Genomic DNA, 18,447 nt, shown 5'->3' on the forward strand with positions numbered 1-18,447 from the left:
TGATTAAATTTTTTTGACATTCCAAGGCTTTGTAATACTTCAAATGTACATTGGATAAATTGCCGTAGGAGTTGAGGAGTTCATAGCCAGTCAATGCACTCCCTACACCACAAGAGGGGGTAAAGAGATCAAGTAAAGGATCAGGCTCAGTGGTCAGAGAGTGATGGTCTCATGTCAAGCCTGGACAAACCGCTAAACTATCATGAACGGTAAATGTGTGTATTTAAAGCATAACACCCGCAGGAAACAGGCTTACTATTACTTCACACTATGTACTGTTTGACATCAAGATATTTTTCGAAAGCTGAAGATCAGTCTGCAAACCTTCATCTAATCATCTAACCTGCATGCGTTTGTAGGTAGGAGGAAACCAAAAATGACCATCATTCACGTAAAATGATCATTTACGCTGTGATCTCCAAAAGCAAGAACCTTAAGTAACAAAAGGGAATGAAGCACTTCATTTGTGGAAGGGAATGCTTGACATCTCTGCATTTTCAAAGACTAGAGGAATGGAGTTTCAGTTTCTCCCCATTGTAGGTGACTTTTAAGAGGGAATACAAGAGAAAACAGCCCACCAAAATGATCATTATATACCAACAACCAAAGTGATGTCATAGGAAACCAGGACCATCGTCTTCCCTCAGGAAACATCTGGGCCAACGCTCCAGTTTAACAACGAGTCAGCAGAGAGAAAGGAGGTGGGAGGTATGTCACAAGCCAGGGTGTGTGTAGGGACACACACACACACACACACACACAGACACACACACTCTGAACTGTGAGGTAAAGTGGCAATACAGCAGATTATAGGGGCAACGAGGAAATGACCCTTCAATTCATTGTTTCCACTGAGACATCCTCTGAGGGGCAGTAAGAAGACGGCTCACATCTCTGGCCAAGATTAGCTCTTTATTATTAAAATATCCTGTTTAACTGATTACACTGCATTATATTTTCATCTACACTACATGTTTTTTCATTGAGTGGATTCTGCCCTACAAGCATGAATTTGGATCTTTGTATTTGTATTCATCTTGTGACCATCATCAACTCAAATTAACTAAAACAAACTAAATTTGATTAAAAAGGGAATGTTTGGTATAAAGCTATGTTAAAATTACATTTCAATGACTATTTGATTTGTGTCAGGGTTCATATGACAAATCAGAAACACTATGTTAAGTCTATACATGTAATTAGACTTAACATAACATCTTCACACACATCACCAGTTTAAAGTCACTTATTTTAAAGTCACTTACCTCAAAAGTGAGTTTGAGCTTGATCCAGACTGGCGACTTGCCTGATGTCATTACGTCCAAAAAATCCGTGACGCAATATCGACCGCTAAATTCTGCGTCCAAACATTTTAAAAATCAATCTATAAAACTAGAAAGGGTAAAATAAACTCAAAACAAATCTGCCAACTCCAAACAAATTCTGTCAGGAGTTACGTCACGTATGTTTAGCAAACATTTTAGCTTCGTCACGATTTAGCTAATCATGATCAAGCTAGTTTCGAGGAAAGGTTCGTCTTTTTCGACATACGTGTTGTTTTAGTTTGCACTTGTATTCAATCATGTTTAGTTTTACAACTTATCTGTCCTCACAGGAATGAAATCTGCGTTATTCTAAACTTCTGAGAGCAAACACAGGAAACACAAAGGTGTGGCTAGTAAAGGCAATCACGGTGTCTCCGTCCCATTTAGATTATATACAGCTGTGCAGGTGACCCTTGAACTCTGACCCTAATCCAAAGTATCGGGGTTTTTTTTGTTATTTTATTCATTTGTTAGAGGCTGTGTTGTATCAGATTGAGCCTTAATGTGAGTGTGTACTGTGTGTAAATATTTACTGCAGCAAACTTCACTTTACCTGTCAAATTACAAGACAACTCTAAAACAGCGACAGAGATTGTGTAGCTCTCAGTGTGTAGCTCTCTGTGCGTAGCTCTCAGAATGTCTGACTTTCAGTGTCATTTCAAAAATTAAACATCACTGAATGTTGTGTAATGGTGAATTATTGCTTCATTGACTGGGTTAAACCACAGTATTTGTGATGAAAACATTGTGATGTGCGTTTTCTGCAAAAATCCAGAGATAACACAACATTTTTAACCTTTTTATTTTTTAAATCAGAAGAATATTACACAGTAACATCTGAATCAGGATCAGACCAAACAGATATTCTGCAGAAACAGGACAACCGATGGCCTGAGGTTAGTAGTCAGAGATCCTATAAATCATTACAATATTAGCTGAGATACATTTTATCCAGTGCATAATAGTGCATCCATAACACTTTGCATCACAACATGGCCCTAGCAGAGGTTAAGCACCTTTTTGAAGGGAATATCAAGATGCTTATGAGGTAAGACTCTCTTTAAAGTCACAGCTGCTGCCACATGCAGCTGTACAGATTTGTTATTTGCACATCATTATAACAAATGATGATTCCAGTGAACTGAAGTAGATAACTATACATACAATCAATTTATATTGCATCTGTCACATATTAAAAGATCAAATTTAACAAGAAAACATTTTTTTTAAATCATAGAATGTTTTTGCAAAGAGCTGCAATTTGTCATTATCATTCTAATTTTCATAAAACAAAAGGCCCATATTCTCTTAATAAATAATGAACTGGAGTATTCAAGAAAAAGACACAGTAAAACATCCCAAAAAACCTCACAAACCCTGGAGAGGTTGAAGCCTTATTGCACAGAGAGACATTACAGTACTTGTTGATACAGCACAATGGATTAACATTGATTTCCCACCAGCCCTTTAATGAGGGCAGCTCGTCATGCACATGTCCAGATAAACAGCAGCTCCACATCATGCCACTTCCTCCTGCTACACAAGTCATCATGAAAACATACTGACACCCAAATGCCTCCCATAAAGCAACAAAGACAAACAAACTGATTCGACTGAGAATAGCGGGTAAAAGTAGCCAATGTGCATACAGACCAAGTGCCAATGGATCACATTCATTTCTTCTGGCAGTAATTTGCATAGCCTTTACAGGCCTTCTGCATGTCCGTTAAGAAACCTGGAACGCCGCTCTGTTGAAAAAACAAACAAACAAAAGAACGTCTATATCAATGAGCGTCACGGACACATATGTCAAGGAGACACACCCAGGAGGGACAACGAAGAGAGGAACTGCTGACATCACCCAGCAACACATCTGCTACCAATAATCATGGAAAGCCATAAAAAAGGCAGCGGATGGAGCTCTCTCAGGCCTGCGAGTGAACCCTTTTAACACCCTCTTTAAAGCCGTCATCAAGGATTTTTTTTGAGTAGGTCAACGATGAACATATGTGTATTTTGAAGATTATGACGTGCGAGTGGGAAATGGTTTCTTTATGACTTCCACATGCCACTGAAAGTTAATATTCGTAGCACTCAAAGTGTTTACAATGCCTGCAAATCTAAGCCTCACCAGACATTTAAAACGCCATTCTGTGTATTTAAAAAAGGACACCTTTCTTTATGAATGTTCACAGCAGAGACCAAATCTCTGTTCTGGATGAGGTTTAAGCCACAAAGCAAGCAATGGGCCGGAATGCTTTAGGGCACAGAGATATAGGTTTACATGACAAAACAGGAAAAGGAAGCCGTTCTCCTAGAGCAAACACGGCAAAAGCTCTCAGAGTTTCTGACAATGGCAAATTGGACCGTCTGAGGGGGGGAAAGAAAGCGCCTTTGGCATGTTTGTCCTCTTCAGCAAAGAGAAAACATTTATTGTGTGGCCAGGAAGGAGGCAGAAGTCCACAAACAACATCCGCTTTGTGACATTGTTTAGGCTTTTACTTGAAATCAGCATAAATCCGAATTATGCTTACTCCAGGTTCCATCCCTTTTGGGACTCACCAGCCGGATTCTTGTTACACCAACAATCATTGATCAAACATAGAAATTCATTCATAGAGAACACGTTTGATATGACTATGAGGATATGAAGGACGCACCTTAGCTGCCCAGTTCACCAACCAGGGAGGAATCATGCCACCGGGGTTGTCAAAGTAATTCATGAAGACTGAAACAAAGGAACACGTATTATGAAGCAATGTTTCCTTCCTCATCAGGTTCTAAGACGTTAATGTGCGAGAGCGTACACACGCTTTACCTTTAGTTCCGCAGCCACCGTCGCTCTCCAGCGCCACACTCTGCTTATAGTCCTTCACCCTCAGCACCCCGCTCTTCTCCATACACGGTGTGACTGTGGAGCTTTTGGCCAGGATCACCCAGATCTTCCTGCCGTCCATATCGAGGTCTTGCCTCTCCCTCATGTATACATACTGACGGTGGGGCTGTTAGGGAAGACGGGTGAGGTAACCATGTGTGGAAGTATCAGATCCCTCCCCCCCTCCTTTCAGCTCTATGAAACAAACCTGGTTTACTTTAACAGGAGATATTCTGAATAGTCACAAGAAGGATACATCTCTGTTAGACAGCGGGAAGGGGTACTTCACTTCCCAATAGATTGCTTTCTGTCCATCGAAGTCCTTCTCATGGAGCTCTGTATGGGAAAAATGACAAAACGCTTAATGGAAAACATCAGAATGAAATCTAGAATAACTGGAGGATGGTAGATGGGCGGTGTATTACATTTAAGTATTTTTTCTTTAAGAATTCTGTTTTTCAAAGAACTGATCAATCTGAGAAGGGGTTCAATAAGCTGCAGTGGGGTTGGGTTGCATTGAAAAAATTAAAAGGAAGAAAATCAGATAGAGGCAGACACACACACACACACACACACACACAGTCAGGACAGCTAATTGAGTTAAGAGAATAATCTAATTACAAATAATAACAACCGCCGCCACAACAACAACAACAAGCTCAGTGCTGGATTAATAAGGGGAAACCTTCACTGCTTCGATGTCACAATAAATACAAGTTTTTCTGGAGGCCTCCCGAGTTCTGCAGAGGGGGAAAAGTGATCGGTGCTGGCGGCGCGCTCGGTGCTACGAAACACGGCCAAGAAACAAGTGGAGGCTCCGAGAAGGCCCCTCAGCAACACTTAAACCTTAAAACTCAGATGATCCCTGTCAAATGAATGTGACTAACGGTACACAAGTGGAGGGGGAAACCACGCCGAGTGATTTAGGTCATCGCGACCTCCAGCCAAAGTCGTGCTTCCAGTAACACAATTACTTGCTTCTTCTAAGGGATTCAGATGTGTGGGGTTGTGTTTCACTTCAACGTGTCAATCATCTCCCTACCCTGAGTTATGTACGCCTCAGTAAGCCAATACAGTGAAGTACACTCTCACGCTGCTAACCACAGTTGTGTTGTCATTGGCTTTGGCTATACGAGTTTTGTTTTGAAATGTTAGTGTTCCTCTTAATGCCCTTAGTTAAAGACATTTGAGCTTTTGCCTTTCAGTTTAAGACAAATTCACCAGCTTCATGTTGTTTTGTATCACAACAATTAATCAGTACATCTACACGCACTTTTCCAGACTGCGATTTAAGGGGAAAATGCAATTAAGCCGTGTACATGAGCGAGTACACAAGTCTTCGCTGCTAAGGGATGCATGTGAAGGCAGCATACTCGGATTAAGATGTTTACGATCACATAATCCCGGTCTGTTACTTAAAATGAGTTCACTTCTATTTGTTAATTCACGTTTGCCTTAATCCTACATTCCTGTCCTTAACCTCTACTTTCTCGGTCTTAGGAATCCCATAGAAACCTGTTAGGTAATTGTTAAAAAAGACAGTAACTTCATGTGTAGAATCCCAAACCCACGTCGCAATCTACCCTGAGGGAGGGATGATGAATTGTTACCAATGTACAAAGGCAATCTGTCCAACAAAGAGACTCCGCTCATATGTTTCAGATATCCTGCTGACTCAACGCAGGGGCTTTCATGGGTGGAAAACAAATTACTGTGATGCAAAGTGCGAGTCCCCTGATGCCCTTCTTCTCCCAAACTCCCCTCGCCTTTGTTCTCTGAGGGGGTAAATGATACTATATGATCGCTGCCACCACAGAGAACAACACAGTCACGAAAGAAAATACTTCTATTCTACTTTTACTGGAGGGGAAATACTACCTTAAGTCTCATGTAGCAAGGAAAAGCATATGTGGGGCCTGTTTTTGAAAGACAGACCCAACACCAAGTGACTAGTCTAATCTTTAGGGTATTTCAATAACATGTTACCTGCTGTTTACTGTAGAGGCACATGAAGACAAGGATAAAGACATGGAAATGGGTTATTCTTTGGTGGGAAATCATGTGTGTACATACAGATAAGAAGACAATAAAGACTTCTACACAATCTAATGACTTCCAATCCAATTATTTCAAGTATCAATTTATGGTCCAGCTATCAAGTGTGTGTGTGTGTGTGTGAAGTACAGGAATGACCAAATTACTAATGCAAACGTGAGAGTTGATGATTCAAAGATGGAAATCTGGCTGCTGAGGTCCATGACAGAGTGAACCTTGCCTTACTGCTTGTTGTTTTACCTTTGACATATCCATCCCATTGTTTCCGATACGCCAAGTCCATGTAGACATCTGCACAGAGCTCTGGAGTGCAGGCGGCCAGCACACCAAAGACTTTGTACTCATAAAGTCCAGTTTCCTGAAAACAGCACATGAAAGTTCTCTCTCTTCCAAATGCCACACCCACAGCATGCAACTAATCCCAAACCACAAGACTGTGATTATAACCAGTCCGCGTTACGCCCTTTCTCACTCCGAGCGAGGAAGTGTGTTGGATTTGAATCAAAGCTCGAGCCACTGAACGCTGAACTTTAGCTGGATTTGTGGAGGACGGTTCATCTCTACTTAAAGATCAACGTTCAGGCATTATAAAGGCATTATTAAGGCATATTAAGGCATAATCATGACATTTTGCATGTGACATGACTGGAATACAGCAGATGTCAGATGACCACTACAAAGTACATCCTATTATTACAGGAGCTAATGTGATATCTGGCATACGACATTTCTAAATTGTACCTCATTTAATTCCATCTTGTTGTATTTTGTTATATTACTTTATTACATTTTTTTGGGTCAGTTTACTGCTTTGTGTATTTGCTGTGAAATACATACAGTCTTCATTGCATTAAAACAAGTAACATGTTGCTTTTTATCTACGACGTATAGAAAAGCGGACTCTGTTAATGTTAAATATTAACGCAATCGTGTTATACGCGTTCTGCCGGTATGTGAATAAGCAAACAGCGTTAAATCGCTACATTTCTGAACGGGGTTATGCGCTGCACTCAATTCCGGATATTTCCCAAACTGGCCACTGGGGCGCCGCTCCAGACTTTACACACACATAAGCGAAATACAGTGAAAACATGGTTGTGAATAGACAATAATAACAGAGAATAAGTGGGAATTGTGACACACTGATGTCTCCAGCAGCGCACAACTGGCACCGAGGCAAACTCGTTGATCTGTGTGCGCGCGTGTGTATGCGTGTGCGTGTGTGTTTGTGTTTGTGTGTGTGTGCCAGCAGCTGGGGGTGTTACCTCGTCGTATAGCCGGTGGATCTGGACCCCCATCGTCTCGGTGAAGAGCTCCCATCCCCCGTCCAGCTGCGGCTCATCCAGCTCTTTCCAGGCGCTCTGGAAGTCTCCGTCGGCAAACCGCAGCGACATGACCGCAGGAGCACCGCAGGCACACACACAGACACACACACAAACACACCGACGAGGAGAGAGAGCGTCACAGCCGCGGTGTGTGAGGAGAAACACTGCTTATCCGGTCAATGATTTCAAAATAAAGCAAGTAAAACTAAATCAGCGATAACACATTAAGTGGATAGTTAAGTAGTAGTATTAGTATTGTTAATACATTGTTGTCTGCCTACTTCCTACCTCGGACAAATAACATTCAACAGTGACATGTGGAATCTGAGGACACATGGAAGATAAGAAATAAATCACATTTAATCGACCAAGACTTCTATCGAGTCAGATATGTTTTAATATGAGAGCACTCACATATGACAGTAAGAAGAAACGTCAGATTCGTCCAGTATGACGTCGTGATTTTCTCTCCCCCCCCGGCTGGAAATAATCTGAAAGCAAGGACAAGAACATGTTGTCCCTGACGTTCCCGGCGCCCGCGCAAAACTGGTGCCGGGTTTAATATCTTACCCCCTGTAACCCCTCTGTAACCAGAGGTTTCAGGGGGAGTTACAGGTAACCCGTCTTTAACCAGAGGTTTCAGGGGTAGTTACAGGGGGCGCCATACCCACTGGTGGTTTCGGACGTTGGTCCCGGTGGCCGGAAATAATTTAAGGCAAAAACGTGTTGTCCGTGATTTTCACAGGCAAGTGTGCCCAACGGACGTTCCCGGCGCCCGTGCGCTCAAAACTGGTGCCGGGTTTAATATCGTCCCCCCTGTAGCCCCTCTGTAACCAGAGGTTTCAGGGGGAGTTACAGGGGGCGCCAGACCCACTGGTGGTTTCGGACGTTGGTCCCGGTGGCCGGAACAAATCTAAAAGCAAAAACGTGTTGTCCCGCGCTGGCAAAACCGGTGCCGGGTTAAATATCGCCCCACAGGGGGGCGCCAGCGCGCAAAACCGGGAACAGGGAAGGTCCATTGCCAGTGAAAATCACGGACAACATGTTTTTGCTTTTAGATTATTTCCGGCCACCGGTGCCACCAGCCGAAACCTGCTGGTGCGTTTGCAGGTGAAAATCACTGACAGCAGGACCCCCGAGACAATATAAAACAATACGGGACTGCTGATCGGTATGACTGGGGGCGCTCTGGATGCTCATTCTCCTGCAGCGAAACTATCGCCTCATTCATTTTCCTGGAATGGTACTTAATCATATCGCTATAATCATATCGCTATTTTTCCGGTCCCACGCCCCCCCCTGGAGTAGCTATGCGCCCCCCCTAGAGGTCGCGCCCCCCACTTTGAGAACCACTGCATTACATAAACATGCATATTATTCCAGTGTCATTAACGTGATGATATGATGATAAATAAAAAAAAGATGAACTTGGTAGAACACAATCTGTTACTCATGTACTCATAGGTGTGGTTGTTATTGCATTGGGATGTCTCAATGAGTTAGATGAAGTAGATAACAAACCCCAGTCAATAATTATATGACTAAGATGAACTCATATTGTGCAAAATATGAACTCTTGAACTGAAAGGGGTGAATTGCAGTGCATTTGTATTCCCCTCAGACACACACTCCCATAGCTACAGGGGGACCTCCAGAAACCATGTCAACAACAACAACAGGGATCCCAGGGACAGCCTGACATACTGGGAATTTTTGCCAGCGTAAGGTCAGCGTGTATATCCAGACACAAGCCATCATGAATGCTGCTTGGCGGCAAGTGTGACATTCGTCTTTTGCTGTCTCGTTACAAATATCATACGTGAGCCAGCATGTGTACGTGTGTGTATGTGTGGAGTCTGTGTGTGAGAGGGGGGGGGGGGGGGGGGGTGTGTGTGTGTTTCCTAGAGCAAAAATGTATCAAAGTTGATGTTGACCAAAATGAAACTGCAGAATCCATGTGCACTTCACTTCAGATTGAATTAATTATTCAAAGTACTACAATACTCACAATAGGTGTGAGTGATGTTCTCCAGAAGTCCCAGAAAGTCCCAGATAATGTGTAAAAACAAAATCAAACAATAAGGGAACATCCCCGAGATACTATATGGTAACACAACAAAAACATTTAAACCCAAGGCTTCAATGGTCCCATGGAGTAATTATTTACAGATTTGAAGGAAAAAACAAACATGCATAATTGGGCATTGTAGTATTGAGGTGGGCATTGATTAAATAACAAAGCCCACACGAATTAAACATGAATCCCCCCTTCATTTATTAAAGAGTGATTAGATGTTTATTCTTGGTGTGGATCCAAAATGACCCGGTCCACACTGTGAAGGGACAGAACAAGAACAATGTGGAAGGGTTAAAATAAAAAGTAACTTTAGATACCGGTGGTGACAAGTTATTTCAGGAAAGCAACAATAACAGAAATGAGCGTGCTGTACTTTCAAAATAAACTTGACCACAACTAAGTGCAGGTGGGATCACGGAGGAATCATAAGCTTTATTTTGAAACGCATAACCAGAAGCACTTTTCTTTATTTTTTTATTTGTTAACTTGACACTAAAGTCATCGGTACTTGAAATAGTCGTTCTCAATGGGGATGGCAGTCCAAAAGAACCTGAGGAGCAGCAGGGGGACGTTTCTCATGAATGGGAGTCAAATTCCACCGCTTGGTGAAGCTGAATTCGGCTTCAGGGGAGAGAAAAAAAAGACTCTAAGTTCAAATTAGACCTATTTGACTTGTTAATGAGGTAGAAGAAGGAGATAGGAGTCGGTTTACACACAGCAACCAGCTGACTTTTCTGCAGAGGAGCACTTAAAAAACGGTGCGACATGGAAAACCGCTGCGAGGTAACTAAACCCTCCACTTTTTCTGGACCTTTGTCTACTAAACTGATCACCAAGTCGCATGTTTGCAGCTGAAGTCAGTTTTCATGCAGATATCAGTTATTCCTATACTTTATATGGTAACGGCGCGAATAAGTGTACTTTTAAAGGCTCTTAAATATAATAAATAATAAATGTACCATTTACAAGGTTCCCTTGTTTGAGCAGTTTTAACCCAATAGTGACTTTTACAGCTAGTTATTGCAGTTCAGCCCCATTTGCTTTCTTTTTGTAATTGTTTTGGTTTTGAAGTTTTTTTTATGTGTGCTGGCATTTATTTAAATGTATCCAAACAAAAGTCTTACTCATTTCTCCAATCTGTCTTTTATTTTTATGTCGTACAGTAAAAGCACATGTGCATTAAATTACATATGTTTCACTTCACCAGTATTCACCTCTATTTACATAAATGGGACAAAATACAAACACATCTTAATGCCACAACAGTCACTAACACAAATATGACCTCACAGTTTCATTAAGTACAAAAACTGACCACAAAAAGGTTTACTTCCATCAGATCTTTGCAGCAATTGTGTGTTGAATTGCATTAGGTGGCTCTGGTGTACATTGTAAAATGTTATGTGTGTGTGTATTAATACACAAGAAGAAACCACTGACACATTTCTGTTATAACAGAATTCTTTATTGTTTTACCTGAGATTTGCAATATTCTTACAATGAAAGAAAATATATAAATAACTGACTTTTCTGAACTGCAATCTCAGATTCTCTGCTTTTCTGTTGTGGGAAACAAAAATAATAAAAACCCTTTTTTCTGCTGGTTCAGCATTGTTTAAATACAAACTTGGTCAGGTACAGTTCATCTCTGCAGAACAGAAATTTAAGTAAAGCTTTATGTGGCAGTATAACCGCTGTTTACACAACTGACAACGTTGTAAATCATAATTAACATTGTGCTCCTCTTGTATTGTCACTTGGCACAACCTCTTAATCACAACTTTCCACTTAGCAGACATGAGGGGAAGAATGAGTGCTTGTGAAATTGCTGGTGATTTTCGAAGCTCCTCTCATTTCACACTGCAGTTTGTAATGTCATATCCTGCGCTCTCCAGGGAATGTCTCAGCTCGTGCTGGGCTGAGGCCTCCTGCGTCATTCCGACAACTTTTCTGACTGGAGTGAGGCGGCTTAGATTGTGCAAAGAGGTTACATGGTTGTACCGCACGGTGTGGTGGTGACAGATTGGTGTCCAGTTGTGAAATACAGCTCTCGATTGCAACAAAAAGCATCTGGAGGATCAGAGTCTGGGGGTCGTTTTTCTTCATCAAAGCTGTGTTACAGTGTTGAGCAACAAGTTTGACACTGTCCATTTCAGCGTGTTACTTAATGACTTGCTGCTTTCTCCACACAGCCTGGGAGGTCCTGACGGAGAACAAAGGTAAAAATTCAGCACCCAGGAAACATCTCGCGGTTGGTTACCAAGAAAACAATAACTGCTGGATCTTGCAATGCCAGAAGAAGCCAATAAGGACGCCATGAGAGTGCCAGCAACCCCAGAGAAGGTCAACAACAACGAACGTCCCGCTCCCACCCCTGCGTCGGTAAGCATCCCTCTGGTTAACGAGGTCCAGCTCACGGCGGCTACTGGGGGGGCAGAGCTGTCCTGCTACCGCTGCACCATCCCGTTCGGTGTGGTGGTTCTCATCGCGGGCATTGTGGTCACGGCCGTGGCGTACAGCTTCAACTCGCACGGATCCACCATCTCGTACTTTGGTCTGGTGCTCCTGTCGGCCGGACTGGTGCTGTTAGCGTCCAGCGCCGTTTGCTGGAAGGTGAGGCTAGAGAGGAAGAAGGAGAGGCGAAGGGAGAGCCAGACAGCCCTGGTCATCAACCAGCGGAGTATCTTTACTTGAATTTGACCCCAGACAGTACCGACGTTCAGAGTCCGAATAAGGTCCGACTCTGGGATGGTTTAAAGATGGAGAACAGCTGTAGGCAGATGTTTTCATGAGCCAACATGTGGAGGATTGCTGACCTGTGAAGCTTTAACTACGGACTCTCAAGGCCTAATGTGGCAGAATTGAAAGCTTTTTGAGACATTGCGAGGGATTTATGTTGTCAACAGACGCCGTGCATCTGGCCAGCCGGGAACGCAGCCAGAGGGAATATATCACAATTAAGATGAATTACCACTGTGCAAAAGCAATGTTAGAGGAAGTCTCCCATTAATCTGCTGTTGCATGCGGTGGCTTTGATTTGCAATGGGAGGGATCGCGGTTTGGAAGCCCAGGAGAGAAGAAGAGGGAAATTGGAAAATCCAGGACAATGATTCATGCCTCATTTACCACGTTTCTATCTTGCACATATCTTTTATAAAGACTCATTGTACTTGTTCATCTTACAGGAAATGGCTTGGAGTGGCCTGTTGAGGAAGTATGGTACTTACGAACATATTAAAAATGTAGCTGTGTGTGGAGTATTACCCACACTCTTCAATCTAACATGTATTCCATCCAGCAATCCACTTTAGATCATGCCTGAGAGAGTTGATGATGGAATATGACGTGTATAAGTCAAATTTATCCTTTTACTATGTATCTTCTTAAAGCACTTTGACCCACACTTACTGTACATACTCCTTATGTACAGCGTTGGCACAAAGCTAAACGCTATGTGATAACAAAATTTGGCGATTGATAGACCTAACTTGTCATTGTCCACATTGCATTTCCATGACTGTAAAAGATGATTTAAGTGTAGCATATGTTCTGTTATGATGTTATCATGTATGTCTCTTCTAATAACAGTATATGAAGTGTTAATCAGACGACATGAGGTTAAATAAACTCATTATGACTAAATATGGGATCAGTGTCAATTGCGTCACAGTTGGGAAGCCAGATTTGCCGGGTCATTTGATTTACACCTTACAATCTGTGTTAACAAGGGAAAACGGTTCTTGTCATGTTGCTGGTTCTGCAATTAAAGCAGCAGTGTGTAAGATTCTGGAGCAGCTGGAACAGACAACGTGAAACACGATTGACAGCTGCTGTAGTGATGCCCCCTGTGGTGAACTGTGGTATTTTTGGGGGTTTTCTTTCATCAGTAGCGACACAATAGTTTCCACAGAGCTCACAGTTCATCGATTCCTATCAAGATGCAATTGGAGAATCCTCGATAATGGAGAAGAAGTTGTTTTAAAAGCCTTTGCCGCCTCAAAACAACTAAATATCAGTTTTACAACTTGTATTCATATTTATTTTTCATGTATCTGGATAGAGATTGTCTTAGTTTAGTTTAATTTAGTTTAGTTCTTTACAGCTGAGAGTGAATGATTGTATGGGCGTCTTTGCTCTGGGGTCACACTGCCCAAGAGTTTCCCAGAAGTCATTAGATGCTGACCGATCCTATTAACAATCTATTCCTGAGCCGCAGTTTTTATTTTGTTATCTTTCCATCACGTGGTCAAATTGCACGTCATCACATTACATTGCCGGCGTCTCGACCCCAATCTCTGCGTGATCCCATACATTCACATACATTTCATATTACCTAAGGCCTAAATAAAGATCACCTGAGGCGAGTTTGTAGCTTTTACACGTGAAGTAAACATTTCAGGAGGTAAAATTCCCAATGGTAAAAGGAAGTTGAACTCTCCTGTTTGACCCTGGTATAGGTTTAAAATAGCCTGGACGTGGAAGTATATTTATAGGCAGCATTTGCGTTGCTATGCGTCCCTGTGACACCAGACACTACAACTAAACGGCTTCCTTGCGTCAGAGGAGCACCTACAACACACTTTGTCACTTTGGGGAGATCACCGTTGGCACATGCTCACATTGTAGGCACCCGGGGGGTTCGATAGTAACCAGTAACACACAGAAACATAGAAACGCCGCCCTCCCTGCTAAGTCAAGTGCAGCAGAGGCCACAGGGGGAGCGGAGGGTATAAAGACGGGGGAAACGGAGCGACTTGACCTGGAGTTTGACAGGTGCTCGCTCACTGGTCATACCCTCCTCACACACTTTCTGCCACCTCAGGCAGATACTCTGAACCGGAACAAAAATTCCGTAAATGAACTGAAGTGATTGCACATTGTTCATATCTTCGGACAGGAAACAATTAAAAGTAATGAGCTCAGCGTTACAGGAACCCCGGTGGAGTCGGTCGAGATGGAGCGTGAACAAACCTGAAACAGAGCCGCACTGACAGGTATCTTCATCAGCTGCTTCTATCGCCGGTGACAGCCAGTCGGAGGACAAGTGAGGTCGTCTGATTGTTCACATTATTCTGGCCTGCTCGTGCTGCTGGAGGGGAAACACATACTGGGCTGATAAGTATCTGATCCAAAGCAGAAGGCCACCACCAAGTGCACGAGACAGACAGATGAAAAGGAAAGTCCTTTTGAGAGAGAAGGATGGCTTTCGTTTCACAAATGTGTTATACAGATTTCCCGGTTCTTATTTTCATTTAGGGGTGTAGTTTGAAACCTTTCCAAATGCCTTAATGCACCAAGAAATGCTTCAATTCACTTCTGCTCTCATTAGCTGCAACACTGCTGTGCACACAGAGTGAAAAAAATACTAATTTGAATGTTGAAGCCCTTCTAAAATGTATATTAATGTTATTATTATATATAACTTGCTACAGAAGTTAAAGATGAATTAAGGGTATCTCAGGGTAGTTCAGTACCTTTGGGTTCATCTTGCAGGGATTTATTACATATTTTTGTGGGTAAACTACTAAACAGCCTTTATGATCCTTGTTTGCTTTTTCTACACACCAAATGAGGCATGTATTTAAATCTTTCTGTAAATAATGAAAATTAGAGGACAATAGAAAGAGTATTATATAAAATCTGTTAGAATTAAACAGTGCATTCTAAGCTTTTAAGCTGTGGTGCAGCTTCACTGAAACCAGCTGTTGTGTCACTGAACCTTCCCCATAAACGCTGCCAAAGTCATTGTGTGAGTCTGCGTATTTCCCTCACAGGCTTTTGTGTCTCAGCAGTGTCTTGAGGGGTCTTTGGGGTGTGGATCTGCTCAAGCCTGTACACACAAACAACAGCTGTGCAGCAGGAGGGGGGGCTGGTGAGCGTCGCCGCTCCCTCGCCCCAGACAGAACCTCCGCCCGAGGGGAGGCCGTCTCTCTCCGCAGACGCTCCGCTCCAGACCCAATGACTGGGTGTCAGAGCAAACACCGAGATGATGGTCCACATCCCAAGAGCCACTTTCAGTTGCTTCACACCCTATGAAGCACATCGATACCCAATGTGTTTGTGTACATAAGTTCAATACCCAAATTGGTCAAACGAGACATTTCTGGGACACACTGCTTCCTATCAGTATAAGGAAAACACCTCAAATTGAAGACACAACCTATTTCATCCAGTAGCACAAAAAGCCTTGTGTCATTCAGTTTTGGGGCATTTGGATTGAAATAATGAGGCTGAGATAATAGATCACAATAATATTATTTAACCTGTTCTAATGAATGTAACGGATTGAAAATACAACATTCCCCCCTAAAACGTAGCAAAGATGAAGCTGAATTCTCTTGTGCGAGGGCGAAGAACACAAGCTTACCACAAGCACGCAGACGAGGAAGAGGAACTTTGAAATTTTTTGATAAAGCAGACATTGGAGCTGTGTTGTTTTAACAGTGTGACAGTGAGCGGCCATCATCACCTATTCCTTCGCTCTTTGGCTCTTTCATGTGCTGCCAGTGGGTTTTTTGGAGTGTGTGAAGTCTTGCCTGCCCACAGTCCCGAGGGTGCTGCCTGCTCGGTTTGCCCTCTTTCCCGCACATAATAGAGGGAAAGCTCTTCCTGACCGGTTCAGCCCATTTTTAAATCCCACACCAACAGGACTGCCGTGTCAAATCCCATGCAGGCGAAGGTTGTACAAACAGTCTTCTGAAAAGCCTCCAAAAAGAACTGATCACTCCTAAAACAATCCACAATCCTCACGGAAAGAGATTTGCTTGGTTAAATTCCACAGAGTTTGGAGAATAATCCATTTTGTGTTGAATAAGCTTTTTTTTTGCAGAGAATCACAGCAATGTCTGTTTCCTATTTATTCATCATTAAACTATACTTGCCACAAATCCCACTTATTCCACTAAAAGTTCATTTTTTGGACTCAAAATAAAGAGGATGGGAGATGTTGGCGCTTAGGGCCCCCGGGTTTCTAAATTCCTGGCCGCGGTCCTGCTTGCTCCTGATATCACAGACATGGGAGCTTTGTTTTAATGATCGCAGTTGAGAGAGAGAAGTTTCTTCAGAAGCAAAGACAGCCAAGCAGACTGAAACCCTAGAGTAACACGCTTTAGCCAGAGCGTCATTAACTCCCATCAGGCACTGTGAGTGATTGCATCCATGTGGATACACACACACACACACAAAACAACTAACAGCTAAAGACCCATATGTGTGTATCAGACTTGAGCTGGAGTTATTTCAACTTGTTTGTTTCACTTTCCCTCCGAGGGCGATTTGTATCATCTCATATGACGCACAAACCAATGCGTCACTGCGTTGCTCATGTTTTACGGGAGGACGATGAGATACTGTAGATGACGAGGAGACACGGAGACAGAGGGGACTGAGTACTGGGATAGAAAACAGGAGCAAACACCAGGAGCAAAGCCGGTGCTAATCCACCATAACCACAGAATTAGGCAGATTAATTAAAGAGTTAAAGAACTGCTCTTACGTTGTTGAGCTCTCTCATGCTGAGCTCTCTCATTATTAGTTCGGTCTAGTTTAGCTTTGCAAAGGGTGCACCAAAAGTGCACCAAACTGGCTGCAGAAATAAGTAATAAATATAAAACCAAGGCAGTAAAGTTTAAATACAGGGTCAAAGGTGAGTTTTTAAAAGTCAGTTTATGTCTTTAATTTAATCTAGGAGAGCAAAATCTACAGAGGCCGGGGCAGGAACACAGAGCGATAATACGGCGTTTCAGAGGAAACAGATAAAAACAGATGACTTTCCACTGCTGCTCGACCAGCGGCTCAATCTGAAACGTTTTATTTTCATATCTGACGTTTCCCAGGGTAAACTTTGGCAAGCAGGAGCAGACATTTCCCCCGTCTGTAAATGAGCTATACGATATGAACGGCTGCGGGTGGAGAGGGGAAGGTGTGTCTGACACGGCCGCAGAGGTCATATAACAAACACAATGATGTCATGGGAAGTAGCTTCTTCACTGTGCTCGGTTTCCTTTCATCTGAACAGCTGAGCAGCTTTGTGGAACTGAATTTTCCTGCCTGAACCCCATAAACCTCCCAACATTGTACCGAAACGCACCGTGATCGTGTTCAACTTGCTGCAGACAAATAAAGTGACTCTTCATTTGCAAGCCAAATCTGTATCCAACGCATTTCAGATTCGTGTCTCACTCTGATGTTTGCATGTCTGAATAAATCAGTTCCGAAAATGCACAATATAGATCTGTTAAGGTGTTTACACAATGATTTAACGCCTTAATTGCCCTGTAATCAAAGTTTTAACGTGGATGTAAACAGACTGATTATTGACCTTCGTGTAGCAACTGCCTAGCAACAACCTGAACCGTTTGAGACTAAATATACGATCGTACAAAAGAGAAAGCCAAAGAGAAAAACACTACTTTGTCACGGCTTGTCAGGTCACTTTAACACGCCGGAGACCACGGATACATAAAGCAGCAGGTTCACCACGCCAGATCCTGCTGGGAGAAAGACCGGCTGACGTGATCTCAGGGGGTTCTTTGTGATCTTGGGGTTGTTCTCTGCTGTTTTAAAGAATCAGCATTCTTGTAAGTGCTGCCTAGGAAAGAGCGTACAAGCACATCTGATCAAGTAGATGGGACAATGGTGAGGACAGGAGTGTTTTACAGCTCCCCACGGACACACAAAGGGCAACCAAGTCGATTCGAACGCTCAAAGTAAACAACATCTTGAGCCCAGGTTCTGTCAGAGATTGAAATAAACAGTTTGAAGGATTTGGGGAACCTCAGGATGCTGTAT

General features: G+C 42.8%; 2 protein-coding genes across 2 annotated transcripts; one reads left to right on the plus strand and one right to left on the minus strand.

Moving 5' to 3' along the window:
- Positions 1 to 2,112: 2,112 nt before the first annotated feature.
- pctp (phosphatidylcholine transfer protein) lies at positions 2,113 to 7,732 on the minus strand. The gene is made up of 6 exons (XM_076143272.1): positions 7,521 to 7,732; positions 6,496 to 6,613; positions 4,457 to 4,536; positions 4,144 to 4,315; positions 3,986 to 4,053; positions 2,113 to 3,073 (listed from the first exon to the last, which is right to left on the minus strand). The coding sequence occupies exons 1-6, from the start codon at positions 7,647 to 7,649 to the stop codon at positions 2,999 to 3,001; spliced, it is 642 nt and encodes a 213-aa protein (XP_075999387.1). The 5' UTR covers positions 7,650 to 7,732; the 3' UTR covers positions 2,113 to 2,998.
- Positions 7,733 to 10,196: 2,464 nt separating this feature from the next.
- On the plus strand, positions 10,197 to 13,299 carry tmem100a (transmembrane protein 100a). The gene is made up of 2 exons (XM_076143000.1): positions 10,197 to 10,440; positions 11,850 to 13,299. The coding sequence occupies exon 2, from the start codon at positions 11,947 to 11,949 to the stop codon at positions 12,349 to 12,351; it is 405 nt and encodes a 134-aa protein (XP_075999115.1). The 5' UTR covers positions 10,197 to 10,440; positions 11,850 to 11,946; the 3' UTR covers positions 12,352 to 13,299.
- Positions 13,300 to 18,447: the final 5,148 nt, after the last annotated feature.

Source organism: Genypterus blacodes, unplaced genomic scaffold (assembly GCF_046128005.1).
Source record: "Genypterus blacodes isolate CSIRO-AG114 ecotype Tasmania unplaced genomic scaffold, CSIRO-AGI_Gbla_v1 ptg000022l_1, whole genome shotgun sequence".
Classification (NCBI taxonomy): Eukaryota; Metazoa; Chordata; class Actinopteri; order Ophidiiformes; family Ophidiidae; genus Genypterus; species Genypterus blacodes.

Excerpts from the sequence above, each read along its gene's own strand:
- pctp (XM_076143272.1), bottom strand. The coding sequence starts at position 7,649 with ATGTCGCTGCGGTTTGCCGACGGAGACTTCCAGAGCGCCTGGAAAGAG. Across the intron at positions 6,614-7,520 it reads TCCACCGGCTATACGACGAG|GAAACTGGACTTTATGAGTA; the intron begins GTAACACCCCCA and ends TGCTGTTTTCAG. Across the intron at positions 4,316-4,456 it reads TCCCGCTGTCTAACAGAGAT|TATGTATACATGAGGGAGAG; the intron begins GTATCCTTCTTG and ends CCCCACCGTCAG.
- tmem100a (XM_076143000.1), top strand. The coding sequence starts at position 11,947 with ATGCCAGAAGAAGCCAATAAGGACGCCATGAGAGTGCCAGCAACCCCA.